This window comes from Marmota marmota, unplaced genomic scaffold (genome assembly GCF_001458135.2).
Source record: "Marmota marmota marmota unplaced genomic scaffold, marMar, whole genome shotgun sequence".
Classification (NCBI taxonomy): Eukaryota; Metazoa; Chordata; class Mammalia; order Rodentia; family Sciuridae; genus Marmota; species Marmota marmota.
Window position 1 is genome coordinate 35979718 of NW_026000229.1, and position 23010 is coordinate 36002727.

The following is a 23010-nucleotide window of genomic DNA, read 5'->3' on the forward strand; positions in this document are numbered from 1 at the left end:
CCGACCCCGCCCGCCCCACGCGCCTCTCGGGACACCCACGCCCAAATCCGCGCCACTGCCCAAGAGAGGCGGTGCCGCTGAGCCTTAGCCAATCCGGAGCCAGGTAGGCACGCTCGGCCCCGCCCCTCCTCGTCTACCCCCTCCCTCCTCCCCCGCGCCGCGGCAGCTGGCTGGAGGTGTCCGCAGAGTTCAGGCCTGACCCTGCGGCGCGGAGGCCTTTGTTCTCGGACTTGGAGATCGTGCTATACTCAAGTAAATCCATTAAATTTTTATTAATGTTCAAACGTTTATAATTTGCCAAGCATTTTTATTCGTTATGCTGGCCTGATATGTCAATGCTGCGGCAAAAAAGAAACGGGCAGAAACTGCTTTCCAGCAAGGAGTATTCGGAGTATGAAGAGGAGTTTTAGTGCTGAGGAGCTCCATTGTACCAGAACCTCAAGGCCACCTTGGCAGTGTTTGTAGCAGTAGAGGAAATGCCGTCTTATCAGAATTAGTTTACTAATTTATCCAAGAAATACTATTGCATAGCTACAAAGTGTCGCGCACTGATTTAAAGCCCAGACACAGTGACACAACAAAACAATGTACCTGCCTTCTTGTAAATTACAATCTGCAGGGAAGGAAAAGGGGACAAACACCTAATATATAACATATAAATATATAAATGGTTCTGCTTAGTGCAGTGAAAAAAACAAAAAAAAAGGCGGGCGGGGAGGGAAACCAGGCGCGATGACCCACGCCAGTAATCCCAGGCACTCTGAGGGATGACGCAAGAGGATCACAAGTTCCAGGCTAGCCTTGTTCATCAACTTAGGAAAAAAAAATTTTTTAATTTTTAAAAAGGCGGGGTTGGGGGGGCTGCGCATGTATCTCTGTGGTATAGCGCCCCCACCGGGTTCAATCTCCAGTATGCAAAAATAAACAAGAAAAAGAAAACATAGTAAATAGCCTTCGTGTATATGAAGGGTGAAAAGTGCTGTTTTGCACAGCATCTTCCAGTAAGCCTTCACTGATAAGAGGACATTTGAATAAATCTGAAGAAACCGAGAAAGGAAGTCATGCAGATACTCAATTGTTTAACAAATATGTCCTAAGTAAGCTCCTATCAGAGTAGGCTTGGGACAAAGAAGTGAAGAAAATAGGCAAAACTTCTAGGCTCATTGGAGCTGGGATAGAGAGACTGATGATAAGCAATTTAACTAAAATGTATATCAGATTAGCTAATAAAAAAAAAAAAATCAGGACAGGGAGTAGAAAAGGGCCATGAAACTTCAGATAATATGACCAGGGAAGACTTCAGTGACACCTAAGAAAAATATGAAGTATATAAAAGAAGAGTTGGGCTATTGTCTGGAAGAAAGGCACACACAAGGACAGGCCTGAGCTTAGAGACAGACTAAAACGTTAAAACCAATAGGAAGAAAGCCAGGGCAGGTAGAATAGAGAGGTGGAAAATCATGGAAGTATCATGAAGGCATGGAAGTCTGGATTTTTTTTCTTAATGAGCTGGGAAACCATAAGAAAGTTTTGAGGAAAAGAGCAAAATGATTTGGTTTATATATTTAAAGAATTACTCTGACTGCTGGTTTTGAGACTAGCCTGAGAAGTAAGGGTAGAAGCCCAGAGAGACCAGTTAGGTGGCTATTTTAGTACTCTAGCAGTAGAACATGAGTCATGTTAGTCCCCTTTTTCTCATCTATCTAGAATAAGGTACTGGGATAACTGGTTTATAATTCAAGCTCACTTGGAACCCTGGTATCCTAGATGGCTTTTCTACTCACTGTGCTTTGCAGTAAAAAGAATTGACACATTAATATTTCTATTTTCAGCCTGGAGAACTTGATTTCAACAGTAGTCTGTATTTTAAAACATTATTTTACTCATAAATACGTACCTTCAATATAACCACAATACCATTATCACACCCAAGTACATCAGTTCCTTAATGCCATCAAATATTCCATTTAGGTTTATCTTGTAAATCTCTCTTTTTTAATAATATTTATTTTTTAGTAGTTGGACACAATACCTTTATTTTATTTATTTTTATGTGGTGCTGAGGATCGAACACAGGCTCAGCAGTAGAGCTGAGCCACAACCCCAGCCCCTAAATCTGTCTTTTTAAAACAGTCTCTTGTTTGAATAAGTTTCCAAATAAAACTTGGTTTTTGAGTCTTTTAATCAGAAAGAGTCAGGTCCTAATGAACTTGAAATTTTGGTACTCCAATATACTGCGGGCAGTTTCAGTAGTGCTAGCAGCAAAGCCTTAAAATACTCAAGTCACAATCAACTAGAAATGGACTGTATATAACTATACATAATTAGGGAAAATAAAATTGATGATCACTTGATATTAGTTGTTTGGGCATAACCTTTAGAAGTAAAAGGTAAAGGAGAAATTATAATATCATATTTTTGAAGGTAACTTTCTTCAGCTAATATTTTGGGGATACAAGAAGAAATCTCCTTTTGTTGTTCTCGCCACTTAAGTATATTCTCTGCCAGTTCTTCTGTCTCAGTCACCAAAACATCCATCTTGGTTAAAGCCTTGCTCTGTAATATTTAAACGAAAGGGAAAATAGAAATTATGTCTGTCATTATTTCATTATCATTAGATCACAAACAGTTACACCAAAAGTTAACATCTGACCTTTTCCTAGCCCCTTACTGCAAAAGCTCCTTAAAACTATGCTCTCCCCATCTTACAATACCCACCTTCTCTTTGGGAGTTCACCTCTTCTTTGTCCTCAATAATCAACTCAACAACAATGATCCTCAATCTCTAAATAGTTAAAATCTAACCTCCTTGCTAAAATGCAGACCCATGTTTAAGGCCATTGGCAATCTTCATCTGGATTTACAATTTCTCAAACTCAATTTAACTGCAGTTCAACAATGACTGAACATTTACTACATGTGCCAAAAAAAAGCCACCCTCATTAACTTCTTTAATCCATACTTGACCCTACTCAAATCAGATAGGTTAACAACTTCATTACCTTGGATGTGTCCCTTTCCAAATGTAGCAAAGATCTAGAAATGTGACCACAAAAAAACCTAAAAACAAAACAAAAACTCTATACAATCCTTTGTATTCCTGTGCTTTAAATCCTTTATAAAAATACTATATTTAGTCTCCAAGTTTCTCTTGACTTTTCCTCTAATTCAGAGCAGATCAGATCTTAATATACACAGGAATCCCCTGAGGAACTTATTAAAATGCAGATTCTGATTCTGAAAGTATAGGGTGAATGACTACCTCCGCTTCCCCTTATCTTTCTTTCTTTCATGCTAGAGATAGAACCTAGGCTTCATACATGCTAGGCAAACACTCTACCACTGATCTAACCTCCAAACCTGTAATTCTGGAAAAAAAAAAAAAAAAAAAGCTTTTAGGTGATGCTGTCCATAATGTGAGTAGCAAGGCTGTCTACCCTATTCAATATTTTCTATGTGAATGTGATTAAGGTAACGTTCTCTAACCAAGTCACTCTTCTGTATCCTTCACTAAAAAAACAAAACAATTCATTCAATGGTTCCCAGCCCTGATACCTTTAGGCATCAGTCAAAGTAAAGTGTCATTTTCTCCCCCAACTACTTGTGCTCTCTTTCATGTAAGACATTGTTGCTTTGGTCAAACTGTTCTTCCTGAGGAGTGTCTAAATTTCATAGATTCTTTAAGATTCAGCTCTCTACTAATTCCTATATAAAACTTTTTAAAGTCTTCCTACATCCTATTCTGCTCTCAATTCCCCTACACTGGAAGTAATCCCTTCCTTTTCTGTGTACAATAGACAGTATCTCTTTATAATGTTATGCTGAACTTATGCAAATATACTCCTATAAAACAGTAAGTGTGAATCTTATAGCTGTCTCACCAAACTGAGAATTTGAGAACAGAGATCAGTCTTATCTATTTTTCTTGATACATGCATGTAGCATAGCCCTTGCACGATGAAGATAATATATACTCAATTAAATGTTGGAATAGCTTCTAAAGAAAAATGATGCCAAGCTTTTTGACTTTAAAAATAATTAGTTTAGGGCAGTGTAAGCCATTGTGGGTGGTGAGGTGGCCACCATGGTGGAGAAGCTGGTTTCCAGGGTGCAGCAGGTAGCCAACTTCACCAAGTTCTGCTCCTGCTCAGAGAACAAGAAGAAATGGAAGGCCCACATGGAATTCATCCTGCATTCCAGCCGAATTACCATGACCCACCTAACACTGGTGGCTGCCTAGGCAAGCTGTTGTCCCTCTCTATGGTCTGGGTCAACCATCTTTTCCTGAGTTGCAGTTAATAAATAATAAAGACCTTCTAGCCAAGGTTATGGAAATGGCTGGTAGCACTGATGTGGAAGACCTGCCACCATTCACTCCTGGAAGTGAATCAATGAAAAAGCAAGGCTAAAGCAGAAGATGTATCACATTTACGTCATGGGTCACAGGCTTAGTAAGGAGGCTGTAATGAATGTGACAGTGCACAGCAGCTCTTAAGACTCCTGGGAGAAGCAGCTGGAATAAAAAGGTATCTGTCTAGATTGGTTTTTAGAAGTCATCATTCCTTCTAGTAGCTACCACTGTAAAAATATGCATGGAAATTTATGTATTTATAATACATGCACTCTAAGATGATTTCATGAACATACAAGCCTTTGTTTAAAATGTCCATATTTAAAGGTGGTGATGTAATAGTGGCAGGTCATGAGTTTTATAGTTTGGATTTATTTATATTTTTGGTACCAGGGATTGAACCCAGGGGCAATCAACCAGCAAAAGCAAGGTGCTAAGTAATTCAGTGAGATACTATCTCTAAATAAAATACAAAATGGGCTGGGAATGTAGCTCAGTGGTCGAGTGCTACTGATTTTAATCCCTGACACCCCCCAAAATAAAGAAAGATAGAAAGGAAGGGAGGGAGGATAGGTTGGGGATATAGTTCAGTGGTAGAGTACTTACCTAGCATGCACAAGTCCAGGTTCAATTCACAGTACCATGGGGTCGGGGGGCCGGGGGAGTTAAACAAGGAGATCACACATTTGATATTCAAGTATAAAAGAACTAAAGAAAGCTATATTAATACTCACCATTTTCTTTAGATTTGCATCTAAATGAGGGATATTTCTAATTGTTTCAAGATGGGTTTCCAGTCTCTCAATGAAAGACACAGCCAACTCCAGCAAATGTACCATATAGCTGAAAGAGTGAGAAAAAAAATCCAACTATTTTTAAAATTTAATTATTTTGTGTCTCCCTTCTTTTCCTTTAATTAGAACTTTAGTTTAAAATAAAGAATTACAATCAACTTAATGTGTCAATAACAAACTTTCTGAATTCCTAGAAGTATCAGTGATAAAGAAAGGTCCTTCTCTTTCACTTGAAGAAACATATAACTTGTTATCCAAATAGAAAAACAGAAAAACATGACATTAATCATCATATCTGGAACCCAACCTAATGGTAGATAATGATAGTAATGTTCACACAGAAGGAATTTCCCTAGATAAAATCTCATTCCATTTCAATCTACTCATTTTCAGTGAAGAGACGACAATAAGGAAAACTATAGTACATTGAAGTAGTCTTCACATTAAGGTAATAAATGCTTAAAATCATTAAATGCCTAAAATCATTAGCTCTTCTTTAATGTAGTATAACATACACATTAATGGCTAGATACTGAATACAAGAATGGGGTTTTGTATGTCTGTTATTTTACTAAAAATTAAAAAATTCTGCCACTTAAGAGAAGATAATCTTCAAGGTGCAGTGGCGCATGCCTATAATCCCAGCAGCTCAGAAGGCTGAGGCAGGAGGATCTTGAGTTCAAAGCCAGCCTCAGCAACTTAGCAAGGCACTTATCAACTCAGTGAGACCCTGTATCTAAATAAAAGATAAAAAAAGGCTGGGGATGTGGCTCAGTGGCTGAGCACCCCTGGGTTCAATCCTAAGTACAAAAAAAAAAAAAAAAAANCAACTTGCTTAGTGAGGTCTGACCAAAAAAAAAAAAAAAAAAAAATACTCCTAGCTACTTAGGAAGTTGAGGCAAGAGGATAGCAAGTTGAAGGCCAGCATGGACAACATGACAAGATCCCATCTTAAAGAGAGAGGTAGAGGGGTAGAGAGGGGATACTGATTTGTTCAGGGTCAGCTAGTGAGGCAATGATAGAGAAAGAAATCAGATTCCCAGATGCTTGCTTTACTATTGTATTATTATTTTAATCATAACCTAGATCTTCAAGTTTATACTTATAATATTTCTATGAGAAAGACAGCAACAGAAATAATCCCTGTTCTGCAGACTGGGAAACTGAAGCAAAAACTGTTATCATTTTGCTCAGTTGAGATGAGACCAGAATCTGGTTTTTCCTTTTTTTAAAATATTTCTAGTTGTACATGGATAACTTTATTTTTTTATGTGGTGTTGGGGATCGAACACAGTGTCTCACATGTGCTAGGCAAGTGCTCTACCCCTGAGCCATAACCTAAGACCCAGTTTTCCCTTTCCTTTCTTTTTTAAGGTACCAGGGATTGAACTCAGGGTCACTCAAGCACTGAGTCACATCCGCAGCCCAATTTTGTATTTTATTTAGAGACAGGGTCTCACTGAGTTGCTTAGCCCCTCGCCTTTGCTGAGGCTGGCTTTGAACTCATGATCCTCATGCCTTGAGCTGCTAGGATGACAGGCGTGCTCCATGGCACCCAACTTGTTTTTCCTTTCTTTCTTTTCTTTTTTTGTAGTTGTAGATGGACAGCATGCCTTTATTTTATTTGTTTATTTTTATGTGGTGCTGAGGATCAAATCCAGTGCCTCGCACGAGCAAGGCAAGTGCTCTGCCACTGAGCTACGGCCCCAGCCCCGTTTTTCCTTTATTAATTGACATTTTTTTCTTCTGTCCATGTTATGTACAGAATTTTTATGTATAGGTAACATTAATTCAACAATACATTTATTTCACAGAAAATAGTCTATATGTAATAAAACCAATTTTTACCCACCTTGCCAAGTGTTAAGGATCTACTTTTTCACTAAAATCATAATTTATAATTCCCAAAACACAATGGGCAAATGGAAGTTCTTTCTTTTCACCATAGTGATACTTCTTTTAAAGCAAAGAATTTTCTTTCTGGTTTAATGTATCAACATTAATAATGTTAACCAACACATCAATAACACATTGTTTAGTGAATTATGCTTCAAGGTTCACCCTCAGAAAACATGTACAAGTATTCATTTCTTCTTCTCAGTCTAACCTGTGATAAAAAGCCTCCAAAGGTAAGTTTTCCTGGCACATGGGTTTCAACAGTCTTTGCCTGAGGGACCTCTTTTCTTTCAGCACAGCTTCCAGGTGATTATTCATACTTTGTAGATCATGACACTTTTGAGCTACAAAAATCAGAAAATTATTTACAGTTAGCAATAGGCAAGTAAGAAATTTTGAAATCACAACGACTTCTACTTTTGCTAATACCAAAAATTAATCTGAGGCTAGGTGCAGTGTGGCACACCTATAATCTCAGAACTCAGAAAGCTGGGGCAGGAGGCTCACTTGAGATCAAGAGTTGAAGACAAGTCTGGGCAACATAGAGAGACCCATTCTCTAATAAAGAAAAAAGGGGGGCTGGGGATGTGGCTCAAGTGGTAGCACGCTCGCCTGGCATGCATGCGGCCCGGGTTCGATCCTCAGCACCACATACAAACAAAGATGTTGTGTCCGCCGAAAAACTAAAAAATAAATATTAAAATTCTCTCTCTCTCTTAAAAAAAAAAAAAAGACGTAAACTGGGTGTGGTAGTACTTGTCTCTAATTCCAGTGACTCTTGGGAGGAAGATCACAAGTTCAAGGCCAGCCTTCGCAACTTAGTGAGATCCTGTCTCAAATTTTAAAAAATAAATTAAAAGGACTGGGGAGTATCTCAGTGGCAAAGTGCCCCTGGGTTCAATGTTAGTTCAGAGGGGTAAGGGGGTGTCACCTTGCAAACTACTACTGATTAGCTCAGAATTTTTTCCCCTCAGAATTCAGTTAATGGCTGCCAACTGTCCCTTTTATAAAGTTTTAATTTGAAAAAATTCAGACTTACAGAAAACTTTTTTAAAAGTTCAGTAAACTCCTATATACATATCACCTAGACACTATATTTAGTTATATTTTCTTTTTTATCCTTTTTCTATCTCCACACACTCACCTCTATCTTTTGTTCTCAAAAGGCCTCAATTGAGAATAAATTGCAGACAGCATGATCTTTTACCCTTAAAAAGATGTGTTTCCCATGCACAACAACATACACCTAACTTATAGTACATTAATAAATTCAGAGATTTTTTTGGAGAAGTTAACATTGATACAATGTTACCAATATTTAATACAGTCCATATTTAAACTTTACCAAGTGTTCTGATAATGTCCTTTATATCAAAAAAATTTTTCTGATCAAATATTCAATCCATTCATTCAGTGTTTCAGTTATCATGTCACTTTAAGTAATTACTGGTGGTTCCCTTGGAAGTATTAGAGCAAGACTGACCTCTGAATCACTCTCTGGCTTCCTATCTCACCATGTGATCTCTCCCTCTTGCCAAGTGCTCTGCCATTGTGATGCTATTCACCATGAGGTCCTAACCAGAATCAAGCCAATGCCACCCTTGAGCCTCTGCACTATGAACTAAATAAACCTCTTTTCTTTATACATTACTATCAGCCTCATTAACAAAATATACTAACAAAAAAACGAATAAAGGAGCCAACCTAGCTCCTTCCAATGCTATTTGCACTAGTCAAGTCTACAGGACTTGTAATTAAGCACAAAAATAGAAGACTTTGTTAGCAGTGGGGCTGGAAAAACTGGCACATCACAATTTTGCTGCCTGGTGTTTATATTTACTATAATCCAAGAAAAAGTTGAAATTCCAATGATTATCCACTTAAACAAACCACTTACACAAATAGAAAGGATGAACAACATCTGCTGCATCTTTTTCTAGTTTCAGAAGTTCAATTTCCAGGCTTTTCTACATTAGGAATAAAAGTAACATTAGCTTACTCAGAAAGTATCCTGAAGTTAAAGAATCAAAAATAGCTAAGAATGGACAATCTTTAGCTCAGAAACATGCTACAAGATGTATATTCCTTAAATGAGATTGGAGGATGACGTATGTATATAAAAGTGCAGGTAATTTACTAAAGCTTTTCATTTTGGTGTTCTTGCCCTCCTGCTGTTACATTTACTTTAACTGTTACTACTACTACTTCTTTTACTATTGCTATTAATTACTACAATAAACCTTTACCCAACTATATGCTAGATACTTGTTCTAAGTGCAAGAGAATTGCTATTTGAATCAATTAAGGTTGTAATGTTGTGTGTTTTTTTGGGGGGGGTTGAGGGGTGTGTGCTAGGGATTGAACCTAGGAACTCACACATGCTAAGCACTTGCATTATCACTGAACTACAACCCTATCTGGGATTTTTCTTTTTTCTGTATAAGTAGAAAAGTAATAATTAAAAAAAGAAAAATAATAATTTACCTGATAGATTTCAGTTTGAATATTTGTGATCTGTTGTAGTCTGGAGAATTTCTCAAAGCAAGGAGCTGTTTTCTTAGATATATTTAACATCTCCTATTGGTAAATGAACAGGAAAACAGTAGTATGTCACAAAAAGTTTCTGTATACATGGAAGAGCATGCCCATGGGACTGAAAATTCATATTATGTCCAACACAGTCCCTAAACAAAAAGTAGAGAAAAAAGAGTAGTAATGTATATTTCCTGTTTTTAGAAACTTCATTGTTAAGCCTAGTCTCTCTGACCTTCTGGATTGAAAATCAAAAACCCTGCCACATGGAATAATTTATCAACTGCATACCCGTCATTCATGTTGTCTCTGTTCACATGTATTCTCTTACATAAAGGAATATTTATAATGATTTTTCTATAAGGACTACTCCTTTTTTATCTTTTCATTCTGTAATTCCATTACACTGTCCTCTTAAGTGCAGGTTATCTCAGAGTATAGATGTTATTTTTTTTTCACCCCCCAACTTCCTCCATAATTTTCTATATTTTCTTCTTTTGTAGACTGTTAGCACAGAGGCCAGGCACAATGGTACATGCCTATAATTCCAGCTACTAAGGAGACTTAAGCAGGAGGATCACAAGTTTGAGACCTAGCCTGGGCAACATGATAAGACTACATATCCAAAAAGGAAAAAAAAAAAAAAAAAAAATGGTGGGGAAGAAGAAACAGAGGAAAAAATTTTAGAAGTTATAAATGGCCAGGGACTAGGAAACTAAATGCAATACCATTGCCTATTTTTTTACAGCTCTTGAACTAAGAATGTTTTATATTTTCAAATTGCAGAGAAAAAAAATGATATTCTATAACACAAGAAAATTATATGACATGTAAATTTAAGGGTTCAGAAATAAAATTTTATTGGAACACAAATTCTCTCATTCACATATATATTACCTCTGGCTATTTTTACACTAAAACTGCCTAGTGAATAGCTGTAACCATATGGCCTATAAAGCCTCAAATACTTATTCTTTGGCCCTTTATAGGAAAAATTGGATAATCAATTTAAGAAACACTTATTAAGGTAGACAATGGATGATACAAAGATGAATCAAACAAGCTGTTTGCCTTCAAGAGGGTCATAATGCCAGGCTCAATGGCATATCTCTTTAATCCCAGTGACTCAGAAAGCTGAAGCAGGAGGATCCCAAGTTTGAGGACAGCTCAGCAATATAATACAACTTAGCAAGACCCTGTCTCACAATAAAAAGATAAAATAAAAAATAAAAATGACTGGGGATATAGCTCAGTGATGAAGCATCCCTGGGTTCAATCCCAGTACCACCCTCCCCCTAAAAAAGGCTCATGATGGAGGTGGAAAAAAAGGTATTTTAGATAGAAAGAATGAAACATAAATGCTCAACAACTGTCATTTGGTATTAATATACATGTAAGGCAAAAATGAAGCTAGAAACATAGTTTCCTATAAGATCATAGAAAACATTGAGGGTTATGCCAAATGATCATAATGCAGATAACGGGAACAACTGAACATTTTCTGGTGAAGCAGTAACATGGTCTTATATAAAATATATATTTTAGAAATTTAACAGTGGGTACTATGAAAAAGAAAACTGAAAGCCAAAGGTCAGAGGAAGGAAAGAATGGAAAGTAACTGTTCAATGAATATAGTTTCCCATAGAGAGTAATAAATGTTTTGAAAATAATTGCACAACATTGTGAAAGTACTTAATGCCACTGGATTATACATTTTAAGATGGTTAAAATAGTCAGGCGTGGTGTCACCTACCTATAATCCCAGGTACTCAAGAGACCAAGGCAGGAGGATCAAAAATTCAAGGCCAGTCTGGGCAGTTTTTAAAAATAAAAAAGGGCTTCAGATGTATGCCCCTGGGCTCAATCCCCAGACTACACACACATACACACACACAAAGGTTCAAAGGGCTGGGGGCGTAGCTCAGTGGTAGAATGCTTGGCTTGTTTAGCATGTGCGAGGATCTGGGTTCAATCCCCAGTAATACCCATATGTAGAAGAATGAAACTAGATCCTGCATAAGAGTCAAATGAAAGTGGATCAGACTTAGGAATCAGATCAGAAATTTTGCAACTCCTAGAAGAAAATAAAAGGTCAAAAATCCAACATAGTGGCATAGTGGTTCCTTAACAAGAACCCTAAAGCTCAAGAAATATAACCAAGAATCAATAAGTGGGATGGCACAAATTAAAAAGCCTCTGCACAGCAAAGGAAACCATGAAAAGCATCAGATCTCATGAAAATAAAAGGAAGATCGGTGGAATAGAGGAAGGAGATTGAGGAGAGAGAGGAGGGATGGTAAAAGGGAGGAAATAAAGAATGAATTTGACTTTTGTACACATACAAATATATCACAGTGAATTCTACCTTTATGTATACGTACAAAGCATCAATTAAAAAAATAAATAGAAGGAAGACCAGTCAAGTAGAGGAAGGAAAATAAGGGGAGGAAGAGAGGAGGGAAAGAAGAAGGACTGGAGACTGAAACAGAGCAAATTAAATTCCATTCATGTAAAATTATGTCAAAAGTTATATGTACACTATTATGCATAACTATAAGGAACTAATAAAAATATTTAAGAAAAAAGTTAAATTAATAAAAGTTATGTATATTTTACACAGAAAGAGAGGGAAAAAGGAAATCCCTACAGTTGGCCATCAATATAAAACAAAAATACAGGTAGAGAGATGGGCATTAGGTTGAATATTTAAACAGGTAATTGCTATAGTATTCCAGGTAAGATCATGAGAATGTGAGCTAGGTCTGTAGCTGTTTAAAAGGAAAGGGAAGACAGAGATAAGAGTACCTGTCAAAATGAAACTGACAAGTCCTAGTTGATATGGTGAATGAGAATTAAAGTCAATGATTAAAGAGTTAATCATTGTTTGACTCCAGTGATTCTGTTTCAGGTGGCTGTAAAGATAGTTATGCCATTAACTGAGGCAGATAACACAAGGTATTCTATTGGTGGCAAAATTGAGGACCAGGGAGATAAAGTATTAGTCCAACTTCACATTGACAATGTGTGTCAGAACAGAAATGAGAACACATCTAATTCACTATCTCTTACTTCTTCTTTACACTCTCTCTTAGGTAGAAGAAAGTAAATGAAAGTAAAACATGCTATATCATGTAACCTACTAACTCTCTGGCATATCTCCAACATTCCATGTGTATACACTAAGCTTAGTTGCACATTTGGCAAACTTGTAAACTCTTTGATTCAACAACAGGGTAATGATGCTTAGCTAATAAGATGCAAGAGAAACTAGAGTGAAAATAAGAATGTTTAAGTGGGTAACAGGGCTGGGGATGTGGCTCAAGCGGTAGTGTGCTCGCCTGGCATGCGCGGGGCACTGGGTTCAATGCTCAGCACCACATACAAATAAAATAAAGACGTTGTGTCCACCAAAAACTAGAAAATAAATATTAAAAAATTATCTCTCTCTTAAAAAAAAAAAAAAAAGAAGTGGGTAAAAAAAGAAAGAAAGAGCAGTCAAATTCAAATTCAAAACATTCCAAGAAAATAAAAATCACAACTACACAGAAGTCTGTGCCTTTAGTTATTGCTATATTACATACTTTACACGTCACTGGGGCAAAAGGACCCTGAAAATGAAATGATCCTAAAAAAAAGGAGTATATTTACAGTGTTATTGTTTACTTTGTTACTAGGCACAGGAAGCTGAAATATGGGAACTTTATGCTTAATTTAAGATCTTTGGGGCTGAGGGTGTAGCTCAGTGGTAGAGTGCATGCTTAGCATGTGTGAATCCCTGGGTTCAAACATTGTGTACATTTGTATGTATAAACTTGTAACCTAGGGGTTACCTTTCTTTTTTTTTTTCTCCTTTTTTTTTCTTTCTTTTTTTTTTTTTTTTTCCTCTTCATGCTGTATTTCAGTTGAGGAGCATTAAAAGGGAGCCAGTGTAGTAAAAAGTTAAGAGCAGAGGCTATCAAATAGGGGTTGGGAAACAGAGAAAGGCAGGACACAGATTGAGAAAAGAGATTAGTGGTACATTATAAAGAGTTCTTAGGACCAGATCCTCCTATACTGCCAACAGAAGAAGCCTTGATCAAGACTCTTACTAACTAAAGATTGCTGGAAAAATATCTAGAATGTAAAGCAGCCCTAGGGGCATAAAGTAAAGGAAATACCTCAGTATGCTACAAAAGTTGACCATACCTTTCTTTCATCAAATCATTCTTCTTGGATAGATCAAAACAGAACAAAGTTCAAACATGTTTTCTACAAGAAATTTTAGGAACCACTCTTAATCTGTGTGTGTGAATTTGTGTGTGGTGCTAGGGACTGAATCAAGGGTCTCAGGAATACTAGGCAAGCTCTCTACCACAGGGCTACATATACCACAGCCCATCACGCTTAATTTTTAATGAACATGAATGATGCATGAGTGGACTATTTTGTTTCTAACCATTTATTTATTTATTTATTTTTATGTGGTGCTGAGGATCACACATGCTAAGCAAGTACTCTATCACTGAGCCATAACCCCAAGCCCCAGGATGGACTGTTTAAAGAGATCATATGACAAATCAGTTTAAATCGTTCTAATAAAAAAAACTTTTTCAGGGCTGGAGTTGTGGCTCAGTAGTAGAGTTCGATCCTCAGCACCACATAAAAATAAATGAATAAAATAAAGGTATTGTGTCCTTATCCAACTAAAAAAAATATTTTAAAAAATTCTCTCAATAGCAACTTACTCTCCCGGTATAGACAGTCATATCTCCTATCCCACATTTTCTAGAAGGATATTAAGTTTCAAATGCCTTATGAGTTTACCAAAGTATTTTGTGACAGAAGAACTGGACAACTCAAGTGAGAGTAGTAGGCAAACTGGTAGGAAGAGAAGATGGAGAGAAGCAAGAAAGGGTTAAACTGTGGAGTACTGTGTTGGTCCCTGCAACAGCTGGTGTACTCACACTACCTAAAACCCTCAAACACAACACTGGGTCTTAACATAAGTTTTAAAATCTTTCAAGAAGCTGGGTGCAGTGGCATACATCTATAATCCCTGACATTCGGGAGGATGAGAGAAAAATATTGTAAATTGGAGGCGAGCATAGACAACTTAGTGTGATTGTGTCTCAAAAGAAAAAATTAAAAAGGCTGAGGATAAAACACAGTGGTACAGCACCCCTGGGTTCAATCCCTGTACAGAAGGGGAAAAAAAAATTTATTCAAGAAGTATCACAATATTTTATCACAGTTTATCTTAAGAACTGATATAATGTGTCAGAAAAGGGAGAGCTCTGGGATCTAATTCTGCCTTCTTGGTTGAATGACCTCAGACAAATTTCTTGGTCTTTTAGAATTTAGTCTCTTAATTTAAAAGAATTAGATCCTGGGGATGTAGTTCAGTGATAGAATGCTTGCTAGCAACAAAAAGGCCCTGGGTTTGATTCCCAGCACTTCAAAAACAACCAACCAAACAAATCACCTTAAGGTATCAGAAATCTCTAACAAATCTTTTAAATACAAAAAGTTGTATATTTTAACTGGGCATAGTGTCACAGACCTGCAATCTCAGCTTCTCAGAAGGCTAAGGCAGGAGAGTAGCAAATTTGAGGCCAGTCAGGGAAACTTGATCCTGACTCAAAATAAAATTTTGAAAAAGGACTGGTGATGTAGCTGAAAGGTAGACTGCTCCTGGGTTCAAGACCCAGTATGGAATTTAAAAAGAGAAAGAGAGAGATTTTCCATATATCTTCCATCATGTTTGTATTTATTGCTATTTTTCTGCAGATGTATTTATCTTTTTAGCTTTTCTCTCCCCCCACCTCTTTTGTATCAGGGATTGAATTCAGGGGCACTCGACCACTGAGCCACATCCCCAGCCCTAGTTTGTATTTTATTTAGAGACAGAGTCTCATTGAGTTGCTTAACACTTCATTTTTGCTGAGGTTCAAAGCTTCAGCCTTCCAAACCAAAAGGATTACAGGAGTGCCCCACCGCTCCTGGCTCAAAGCTCTTTTTAGTGAAATTCCTTTTTATATCAAAGTTTCCTTCCCTCAATTTCAATTCACTTGTTCCCACTTGTCTCATTCTCCTCTGTCACCTGTATTCTATTATTCCCTCACATGTTCAATTTCTTCCTCTCCTGGCTCCTTCTCCCGGGGCTGTGAACATGCTCTTCTTGCCCAACCTAAAATCATCATTTCTTGGACTAATCTCCCTTCTTTCCTCAAAATTAATCCCTTCCTCCACTCATGTTCCAAAATCCTTTATGTCTTTTCCACCAAATGCTGTTGTTTTTTTTTTTCCTTAAAAGATACCCCAAATGAACTTCCCTTGGGGCTCCTCTGTACTCAACCTCTCCTGCCCCAAATTTGCTTCAATACTTCCTGTAAATATACATATTGGGAATGTTTACTTTTAACTATCTACCATTATTTCTCAACCCCACCGCATACTACACTCTAGAGGCGGTATCACTGGATGAAAATAAACAGGACAACACTGTTCTATCCGCCGTAATCTGGCTTGACATAATTTGCCGGCACCTACTCAGATCCCTGTTTACGAAGAATCCACAGCACTAAAGCCACGGCTGCAAACTAGAAGAGGCTCTATCAATCAGCCTTTATCCTGGTATACACCCCAATCAGCACCCTCAACACTCCCGCAATAAGTACCATCAACCACCTCACAGCCAAATTCTGTCGCCACCATGGCCACCCCCGCTTTGATGACGCCATTGTTGCCCCACTCACCTGAGTGACCAACCCTGAAGCCACGAAGTGGCCCAACAGTAGCCCTGCGGAGTTCGGCGCGGAAGCCGGGTCCCAAGCGTTGGCAGCAGCCATGATTCTAACACACCTCCCCGCTTGGCGCCAGGAGTGAGCCGAAAGCGCGACGAACGCTCGGCGCGGGTCGATGACATCACAGGGCGTTCCGCCCGGGCGGAAGCCCTGGGAGCGCATCCCAGGCTAGCGTGGGTCTCTGGTCTCCACCAGCCGGGACTTCTTCCTACTGGGCTGTAGGAAGCGAGTCCCGGGGTCCCTAGTTCTCCAGAGGCTCTCAGGAGCGCCTGGCCTTAGCACAGTTGCAAAAGCAGCAGAACTTGGTGGTCTGTTTTTCTTTCTTCCTTGCCACTCGGGCTGGCTCCCAGAATCCTGGGATCGGCTGGAGGTGACAGCTGGGGCCGGAGACCCAAAAGGAGGTTGACGGGGTGACTGTGTGCCTAGGTTGATCACTGATCGCTGCGCTTCCTTCCCGCAGGTACCAGAGTCTTGGTGATAGGATGGGAAATAGTGCCCTCCGCGCTCACGTAGAAACGGCGCAGAAAACTGGTGTCTTTCAGCTTAAGGACCGTGGGCTGACCGAGGTGAGAATGGGAGAGATAAAACCAGGGAATTTACAGGGAGAGGGACGGCGGGGGCGGAGAAGCTAATCCGTGAGGGCTTCTTAACGCTATGAACCCTTTCTTCAGTTCCCCTCAGATTTGCAGAAACTGACAAGCAACCTTAGGACCATAGACTTGTCCAACAACAAGATAGAGAGCCTACCGCCTCTGCTGATAGGGAAGTTCACTTTGCTGAAGAGCCTCTCCCTGAACAACAACAAACTGAGTATGGCTTTTGCTCCTGGGAAGTTTTTATTAGTGATCAGAAGTTAAAAAGGGTGGATTTCTCTTACAAGATGATTTTTTTGTCGTCATTATGAAACTGTTCAGAGGGTTCACGATGCAGAATGACAAGAGTCCTTGAAACTTTCTACCTCCACTGCAAGGTTTCTTGGGTTATATGATGATTGATCTTTGGGATGTGATGTAAGCAAAATAGCTCATTTAAAAGGGAAAATGGAATGGGAAAGGGAGGCTGTTCCAAAAACTCACAAAATTGTTGTCGAATTGTGCCTCATCCCCTTTCTAAAAGGAGCCCATTGTATTCAGGAATGCTCCTGCATATTGATGGCACACTCATCTTCTGAAGACCATGTTGGTAAAATTTAATACCTAAAAGTGGTGCATGTGGGAATTCTGTGTTTTAACAAGAAGAGAAGCAGACTGATATAGTCTTTGTAATCTTTATCAAACGTGTTTTTTCAACTCTATCAGATTCGGGTTTTTAATTTTTTTCTTTGCTAGATATTCTACCTGATGAATTATGCAATCTGAAAAAACTAGACACTCTAAGCCTAAACAACAATCACCTGAGAGAGCTGCCATCTACCTTTGGGCAGCTTTCTGCCCTCAAGACCTTGAGCCTTTCTGGGAACCAGCTGGGAGCACTACCACCCCAACTTTGTAGCCTACCGCACCTAGATGTGGTAGATCTCTCTAAGAACCAGATTCGGAGTATACCTGACATCGTGGGGGAGCTGCAGGTCATCGAACTCAATCTCAACCAGAACCAGGTCTAGAACTTTAGGGTTTTTTTTCTAGCATATGTTTGGGTTTATGGTCTCCTAATAAACTGTTATTCACAAAACTGTGATCTTGGAGTTGACTATCAAAGGCTAGATGAGAGATATATACTATAAACCGAACCAGTTTCAAAGCCCAAAGTGCCATGGAGTTAGTGGGGACTAACACTGGGTGTGTTTGCTGTCTAGGCTTTTTGGGGAGTGCGTAGCAGGTAACAGGGTAAGGGTAATTTCAAAAGTCAAACTACTAGCCAGATGTGTTGGCATATGCCTGTAATCCCAGCAACTCAGGAGCCTGAGGCAGGAGGATCACAAGTTTGTGACCATTTTGGCAACTTAGCAAGACCTTATCTCAAAAAAAAAAAAATTTTTTTTTTTTTAAAGAGGGATGGTGCCAGGCGGGTGGCACACACCTGTAATCCCAGAGGCTCTGAAGGGTGAGGCAGGAGGATCTTGAGTTCAAAGCCAGCCTCAGCAAAAGTGAGGGGCTAAGCAACTCATGAATTTCGTTCTTTGAGATTATCTCACCTTTTCCTTGAGATTATGGGGAAAATATCAGTTAAACTATAGGTATTAGTTGAGGACTTGCTACACATTGACCTCTGCTGATGCCTTAGACCCACTGACTTTAGTATATATAGAGTAACCTGGGGAGCTTGTTTAACGATATCACTGGGCCTTTATCCTTAGTGTTTCTGATTTATGAAGGATGGGATGAGATCTAAGGAGGTTGTTTCGCTCAATGATCCAGGTGATGGCCTGAAATACCAAGTAGTCAATAGAATTTGGTGACTTGGGCTAGATGTAGCTCAGTGGTAGAGCACTTGCCTAGCATGTGCCAGCCCTATGAAATTTGATTAATTTGAGTATTTGATGAGCTAAACAGTGAATGAGTCAAAGACAATTGTTTGGTATTGAGTTTGAGGGCCTAAAGGAATAGTGGTATAATTGAGTGGACATGCTGGGTTGATTATGGTGAATCATTTAACAAGAAATGCTTTCCTGAAAGTGGGAAACAAAAGTAGAATAGAGATGAGTAAATATGTATGTAGAAAAAAACATTTAGATATTAAGTGAGGACTTCAAAAATGAACTTCCTGGGCTGGCGATATAGCTCAGTTGGTAGAGTGCCTGCCTCACATGCACAAGTTCCTGGGTTTAATCCCCAGCAACACACACACACACACACACACATGCACGCACACACACACATGCACGCACACACACAATGAACTTCCTAGGAAAAAGTTGAAAGAGAATATGAAATATAAAGTATTAGGGACTGCTGCTTGAAAATGTCCATAAGGAAAAAGGGAAACCAATAATCAGGAATAATTCAAAAGATAGGAAGAAAAACCAAGTACTTATGTACAAGAAGTGGAAAAGTCAAATGCAATAGAAAATGATGGATTCTTGGCTTTGGCAATAAAGTAGTTGGTATATTTTTACACATAAAAGGTTGGCAGATTACAGGTAACTTTTTTGTTTAAATTTGTGTTAATTCTCAAAAATCCACTGGTAACTTCAAAAAAGCATTTTATTTTTAAAGTGGAGGACTAGTAACAGAAGGTCTGTAACTGAGGCTTCTGTAGTGAGTAGGTAGTGAGAAAATGGAGGTGGTAAAAGAACTGGGACAAATAACAAGGTTTTTGTTTTTGTAATGTAAAAAGTAACCATTAGAGGGCTTGTGCTTTTTCCTATTATTGTTTTGTTATTCAATAGATATCTCAGATCTCAGTAAAGATATCTTGCTGTCCTCGCCTTAAAGTTCTTCGCCTGGAAGAGAACTGTCTTGAGCTCAGCATGCTTCCACAGAGCATCCTCAGTGACTCACAGATCTGTCTGCTTGCTGTGGAAGGCAATCTTTTTGAAATAAAGAAACTTCGAGAACTAGAAGGCTATGATAAGGTATTTATTTGTGTGGTAGCATACTTCTGCATTTCTAGTTACTAACCCAGAGAATGCTGAGGTAACCCACATGAATATTTTGTTCTTCCCAATTTTGAGGGTGGTTCTAAGAATTGGCAAAATGATATTGTGCCAAAATGGCTTTCTTTATAGACAGCTTATTGCAAATCATCTTCTGATATGTTTCATATTAAAATACAAAAAAAAAATTAGAACTTAAACCATGTGCTTTAAATTATTAGGTAGGTTTAATAGGAAATGGACCAAATCCAATAAAAGACAAAATTGCAGGGTGGGGGGAGCATGTAGAAACCTAAGTAACAGATAAACTTATATTTACTTATGCCAAAATACCATATATATATATTTATATTTATATATATATATATTATTCTTTCATGACTTTTAGTACATGGAGAGGTTCACAGCCACCAAGAAGAAGTTTGCATGATGTTCTCCAGGACCATGGGAACCTTACAGGACAATGATATGGAAACTCTGTTGGAATCTGGCTGAAGCTAAGACTCTTGTTGTCAAGGATATCTGCAGTAAGGAGATGACACTCCAGGAGATTGTTTCGCTCAATGATCTCTTTTCCTTTTCAGGGCTATCTCAAACAAGCTAAAAGAAAAAGGAGACAGGAAGAGTCCTCCATTTTGACTCATGGATAGGGCAATGGACAATGCTTATCTTCAAAACCATCATTAGTTTGGCTTTAAGAAACCAGTAGCTAGTTGCTATTTATATGGTGAGGAGGTGCTGCCTGGTAACAGAATAGCTCCACACCACAGCTTGAGATTATGTTTAGTTTCAAAGTGTGAACTTCCATAAAAGTCAGTTGTCATTCCACCTAGGTGTTAACACTTTATATTTTTATCAAATTCATATTTGTGAGTTGCTATGGTTACTCTAAGGATTTATTGTTTTATTCTAGTCCATCAGTTTAGTTGTCTATACTTAGAATTTAGGATGCACATAAATATGACTGTTTGTCTTGGTTCAAGTGTGCTTTGTCAGAGAAACACCAACACAACACTAAGAGAGGTTCCCCAAGGCTGCAGTAGCAAATCCTTTACTATTGCATGTGCCTTATTGGTCGAGGGCTCTGAAGAGCTAAAAATGTATATGCAACACTTATATGATTTAAAAATGATTTCAATAATCAAGATTTTCCTGAAGCTTTGTTAAAAATTATGTCTTATTTCTGTAATCTTTCCCCTTTTTGTATTTATAACTCTACTAATCAAATTACCTTTAAGAAACCATTGCGGGGCTGGGGATGTGGCTCAAGCGGTAGCGCGCTCACCTGGCATGCGTGCGGCCCGGGTTCGATCCTCAGCACCACATACAAGCAAAGATGTTGTGTCTGCCAATAACTAGAAAATATTTACATTCTCAAAATAAATAAAAAAAAAAAAAGAAACCATTGCTACAATATTTTAAAACAAGTTATGTTTATCAAGTTTATTCTCTGAATGAGAGAATATACTAAATAAAGAATTTTTAATGATCTTTGACTGGAAGCAAGTTTAATTCTTTAAAGGAAGAAGACAACTTTAAAATGTAAAGGGTCATTTGTTCTCTGAAAGTAAATTAGGGAGAAATGTTTCATGTTCTTGTTCAGGTTTCTTAAGTAATGAAATGCCTTTATGTGACTGATAATTAACATTTGGGGGTACTAGAACCATGCTTATTAACAGAACCTGAAAGTATAAAAGTAGCAGATTTCAGATTGTCAATGACATGAACATTTGAACAACTACTATTTTGGTCATTTTCCCCTCCATGGATATATTGGCAGTTCTCAGTAATGGTTAAACCTTGCTTAAAGGCAAGAAATCATAAGAGCTTACTATTTATGGGGCAATGTCTCTGAATTTAAATTTGGTCTGGGTATTCTCTATTTCCCATGTTATTTTCTCCTTCTCAGATAGGGGTTGCCAATTTATCAGTATCAATTGAGGAGCTGTTCCCCACTGACAAACCCTTAAACCTTAATGTTTATTATTCTTACTGATCCATTGAATGATTAACTTTTCTCTAAATACTTTAAATTTTTAACAAGTTAAATGTATCCATTTAATGATTAGCATTCTCCACCCCTGTAAGAATCAGTGACTACCACCCTTCACAATTTGGATACTTTATTTTCAGATACCCTCTCTTTACTCTCATTTGCCTATCCGATCATATCAGATCATTCTGCTCCTTAAACCCATGCTGCATTCTCTCCTTTGCCTTTATGTTGTTTGCTCTGTCAGGAATGCCCCTATTGTGCTCCTTCTTCCCTATGTCTAAGCCTCTTCTCTAAATCTAATTAACTGTTCCTTCCATCTGCTACTATAGCACTTCTCACATTCTATATTTATCTTTCTTGCTAGACTAAACCACTTGAGGTCAGAGAATTTATAAAGTAATATACCCAGAGTTAATAGTGAGCAAGACTTAGACTAAAATATGAACTAAGAGTAGTCTGATTTATAGTCAGAGATCCCGATTCTATCTTGGCTACCAGCCCTAAGTCACTTACATTTTTTAGAGCTTGGCTTGGAAGTCAGTAGTATATTGAATAAGATCATGGGCCTTGGAGTCAGAACGATTCAGATTTGAATCCATAAAAGGCTGCCATTTATTAGCTTTTTGAGCAATTTACTCTCCTGTAAATATGGGTAGTACCTTCTAATTCTCAAGTATGTTATAAGATACATAAAAGCACTTGGTATAGTGCCTATGACAAAGTAAGTAATCAATAAATCATACTATTTATCTCATCTATAAGGCATAAAACTAAAATTTAAGTTGTTTAGGAATGGGCTTAAAGCTGCCATTAAAAAGATAAAAAATAACTCTCTTACTAAAATTCTAGATTATCCCAGTTCATATCAGATACACACACACACACACACACACATATATATATGAGATGCATACATATCATACATATCTTGAGATATATGCATATATATTATATATATCTGATAATCTCTAATGCCTTATCCCCTAGTTATTTTTTATCAGATAATCTCTAATGCCTTATCCCCTAGTTATTTTTTATCAGATATATATAATATATATACGCATATATCTCAAGATATGTATGATATGTATGCATCTCATATATATATATGTGTGTGTGTGTAT

General features: G+C 37.9%; 2 protein-coding genes and 1 pseudogene across 5 annotated transcripts; 2 read left to right on the forward strand and 1 right to left on the reverse strand.

The window, feature by feature from the left end:
* Nucleotides 1-2164: 2164 nt before the first annotated feature.
* Haus2 (HAUS augmin like complex subunit 2) lies at nt 2165-16739 on the reverse strand. Of its 4 annotated transcripts, XM_048793805.1 has the most exons (7): nt 16308-16739; nt 9526-9618; nt 8939-9008; nt 7253-7385; nt 5086-5194; nt 3003-3060; nt 2484-2556 (listed from the first exon to the last, which is right to left on the reverse strand). In XM_048793805.1, exons 1-6 carry the CDS (start codon nt 16515-16517, stop codon nt 3037-3039), a joined length of 639 nt encoding a protein of 212 aa, XP_048649762.1. In that variant the 5' UTR covers nt 16518-16739; the 3' UTR covers nt 2484-2556; nt 3003-3036. The 4 variants fall into 4 exon arrangements, with proteins under 4 accessions (XP_015336247.1, XP_015336248.1, XP_048649764.1 ...); XM_015480761.2 differs by lacking the exon at nt 3003-3060 and having other exon boundaries at nt 2165-2556; nt 16308-16465; XM_015480762.2 differs by lacking the exon at nt 3003-3060 and having other exon boundaries at nt 2165-2556; nt 9526-9725; nt 16308-16442.
* LOC107137547 lies at nt 3321-4409 on the forward strand (annotated as a pseudogene).
* Nucleotides 16471-21132, forward strand: Lrrc57 (leucine rich repeat containing 57). The gene is given in 7 exon segments (XM_015480763.2): nt 16471-16489; nt 16492-16522; nt 16816-16921; nt 17027-17165; nt 17684-17952; nt 19684-19869; nt 20279-21132. Coding segments are annotated over 7 exon segments (792 nt in total). The 3' UTR covers nt 20321-21132.
* Nucleotides 21133-23010: the final 1878 nt, after the last annotated feature.

Coding starts and splice junctions, on each gene's coding strand:
- Haus2 (XM_015480761.2), bottom strand. CDS start 16,400: ATGGCTGCTGCCAACGCTTGGGACCCGGCTTCCGCGCCGAACTCCGCA. Junction 9,619..16,307: donor CTTCAGGGTTGGTCACTCAG/GTGAGTGGGGCA, acceptor ATTTACCAATAG/GAGATGTTAAATATATCTAA. Junction 7,386..8,938: donor TGTTCATCCTTTCTATTTGT/GTAAGTGGTTTG, acceptor TGATTTTTGTAG/CTCAAAAGTGTCATGATCTA.